The sequence below is a fragment of the Homarus americanus genome, unplaced genomic scaffold (genome assembly GCF_018991925.1).
Source record: "Homarus americanus isolate GMGI-L3 unplaced genomic scaffold, GMGI_Hamer_2.0 scaffold30165, whole genome shotgun sequence".
NCBI classification, from domain to species: domain Eukaryota; kingdom Metazoa; phylum Arthropoda; class Malacostraca; order Decapoda; family Nephropidae; genus Homarus; species Homarus americanus.
In genome coordinates, this window is record NW_024726676.1 from 11,343 (window position 1) to 14,385 (window position 3,043).

The following is a 3,043-nucleotide window of genomic DNA, read 5'->3' on the forward strand; positions in this document are numbered from 1 at the left end:
TGTGGACATGGTCAGTGAAGATGAACAAACACAAACAGAAAATGGTGGTGATGTCGAGTGTAACCAAAGTGTGTTGTTGTCTGCCACTGACATACAACAATTGTTGAGCAGTACATGCTCTAGAAATGTTTCAAAAACGTTATGTGGCCTACTGCCTGCCGAAGGGACAAGCAGCGCAGAAAAGAACAGTATCATACAGTGCCTTTTGCTTCTTTCCAAATACAGTTCATAATGGCCAGTATTAATACCAGACAAAGATACAGAGCTGTGAAGGTGATGAGTTGGAACATCTCATCCCTTAGAAAACGATACCCTGACCTACACCACAAATTTGTGACTGAGGACATCGATATTGTGTGTCTGCAGGAGTGTCTCACACCTAATGGTAAGCCCCCACCCAGTCTGCCCAATTATGTGTACTGTATTATGGTCCTAGTTCTACTCACACATGTTTGATGTATGTTAAGAAGTCACTCCCGCATGTACCTCTTGTATTCAAAAAGACTACCAACCTTCAGTACCATGGGATCACTCCTGGGCAACTCCACACTCAATGTGCTAAACGCCTATGCTCCCTCAGATCAGCTTCAGTACACAGATCTCCCAGACTTTTTACACACTGAGCCCACTGTCCTGATGGGTGACCTGAATACTAGACACAAGAAATTAGGTGACTCAACTTCTAACACCAATGGTAGGAGACTTATCTCACTTCTCAGCGCATATGAAGATGTTCAAATTATAGGAAATAATGAACCAACACACATCTATGGCGGGGGTCTACACAAGTGTGTTGGTTTTAATCTTTCATACACAACTCATAGCTCTGATGTTGTCACTGATCTTATGTCTGACCACAGCCCAATCCAAGCTAGTATACATGTTGCCAATGACACCCCCACTGGTGGTAAGCTCAACAGACGTAGAATCACAGTCAAGCAAGAACATGAAAGCCAGTTCATAGATTTCATCCATGACTGGTACAAGGACCACAAGCCTGACAACTACCAAAGTTTCCATGACGATCTGATAGATAGGACTTATGCATACTTCACCAACAATGATTCCACCAAAAAAAGGAGAAAACGTGGTCAGCATAATGGGAACAGGCAACAGCAGTGCTATAATGACCCTCAGCTGAAAAAACTTAGGGCTAGAGTCAGGATGGTGGGTAAGGGTTACAAACAAATTAGAACACCTCAAATGTTGCACTTGTATCAAGCTTCCCTTGCTGCTGTCAGGGAACGTGTAAACCAGGGGTGGGCAAGATACGGCCCGCGGGCCAAATGTGGCCCGCCAGTTTATTTTGGTGGCCCGCCACTGCATGTGGGTAAAGATATATATATATATATATATATAAAAAATTTAAATCTTAGAAAGGATCATTATTATGTGAGAGTTGGCCACCCTGTTGTGAATACTTCAAATATGGTTACCTATAAGGATTAGGATTTGGGATTAGGCAAATGGAGGTCAGTGAACCCTTACCCGAGAGACCCATAATTCTTGACCATTTGACCAGGACGGCCACGCCCACGCCTCAATATTGTTTCCCACGCTGACCTCACCGTCCAGCACCAATACTAGAAAAGCTCAGTCTCCTCTCTGCTTCTCACTTAAGAGGACATTAGTGTGGTTTTGCTGAATTTGTACTTATGTGTTGTTGCCCCAACCCATAATTTTAAAGTGGAAATGAGTGAATCTAAGAAGAGGAAAGTTGAAGCAGAGCATCGAACATTCAACAAGGAATGGACTTCTAAATATTTTTTTACCAACGTGGATGAAAAAGCAGTGTGTTTAATTTGCAGAGAAAGTGTGGCAATGCTAAAGAATTACAACTTAAAGCGCCACTTTGAGACCAAGCACTCCAGTAAATATGAAAAATTTTCTGATGAACAAAAGAGGAAGAAAGCTAACGAGATGGTTGTTCAATTACAACAACAGAAAAATATTTTCAGAAAACAATTTGCATCCAAGGATGATATTACAAAAGTGAGTTATGTGATTGCTCACAAGATTGCCAAAAACAGCAAGCCATTCTCTGAAGGAGAATTTATAAAGGAATGTATGATTGATTCTGCCTCTATTTTATGTCCAGACAAGAAAAACCAATTTGAGAATGTATGTTTGTCAAGGCGAACAATTGTAAGACGTGTTGAGAACATTGCTGAGAGCATGTATCTGCAGTTTAAAGAGAAAGTAAGGACTTTTGAATACTATTCACTGGCACTTGATGAAAGTTGTCATGTCAGAGACACAGCACAGTTGTTAATTTTCATTCGAGGCATCACCAAATATTTTGAGATCACAGAAGAAATGGTATCAATGCAGTCACTGAAAGGAACAACAACTGGAGAAGATTTATTGGAGGCAGTAAATAATTGTCTTTTGAAATTAGGAGTAGAATGGAACAAACTGGTAAATGTGACCACCGATGGAGGGCCAAATATGACAGGTAAAAATGTTGGATTGCTAAAAAGAATTCAAGATCAAGTCAGAGAAACAAATGCAGAACAAAATATTGTCTTTTCGCACTGCATTATTCATCAAGAAGTCCTTTGTAAGAGTGTTTTAAATTTAAGCCATGTCGTTGACACAGTTGTGAAAGTGGTTAATTACATTCGAGCAAGAGGATTAAATCACAGGCAGTTTATAACCCTGCTTGAAGACTTGGAATCTGATCATACGGATGTTCTGTATCACACAAATGTGAGGTGGCTTAGTTTGGGAAAAATCCTGAAAAGAGTTTGGGAATTGAAAGAAGAGAGTGGCTTATTTTTGGACATGAAACAGAATGCTATAGATTTCCCACAGTTGAATGATGAGAAATGGCTCTCTGATTTTGCATTTGCTGTTGATATCATGGGTCATATGAATGACCTGAATTCAAAGCTACAAGGGAAGGGGGCTTTTGCACATGATTTGTACAGCAGTGTCAAAACTTTCATGAAGAAATAACTTCTTTTGTCTCGTCAGATTACGAAAAAACAATTTGCTCACTTTGCAACCTTACAACAGATTGAAGTTTGTGATCAAAATGTAC

The 3,043-nt window shown here is 40.1% G+C and overlaps 1 protein-coding gene across 1 annotated transcript; it reads left to right on the forward strand.

Moving 5' to 3' along the window:
- The first annotated feature begins 1,692 nt into the window (after positions 1-1,692).
- On the forward strand, positions 1,693-2,958 carry LOC121865688 (general transcription factor II-I repeat domain-containing protein 2-like). The gene has a single exon (XM_042365208.1). The coding sequence runs from the start codon at positions 1,693-1,695 to the stop codon at positions 2,956-2,958; it is 1,266 nt and encodes a 421-aa protein (XP_042221142.1).
- The last annotated feature ends 85 nt before the right edge of the window (positions 2,959-3,043 follow it).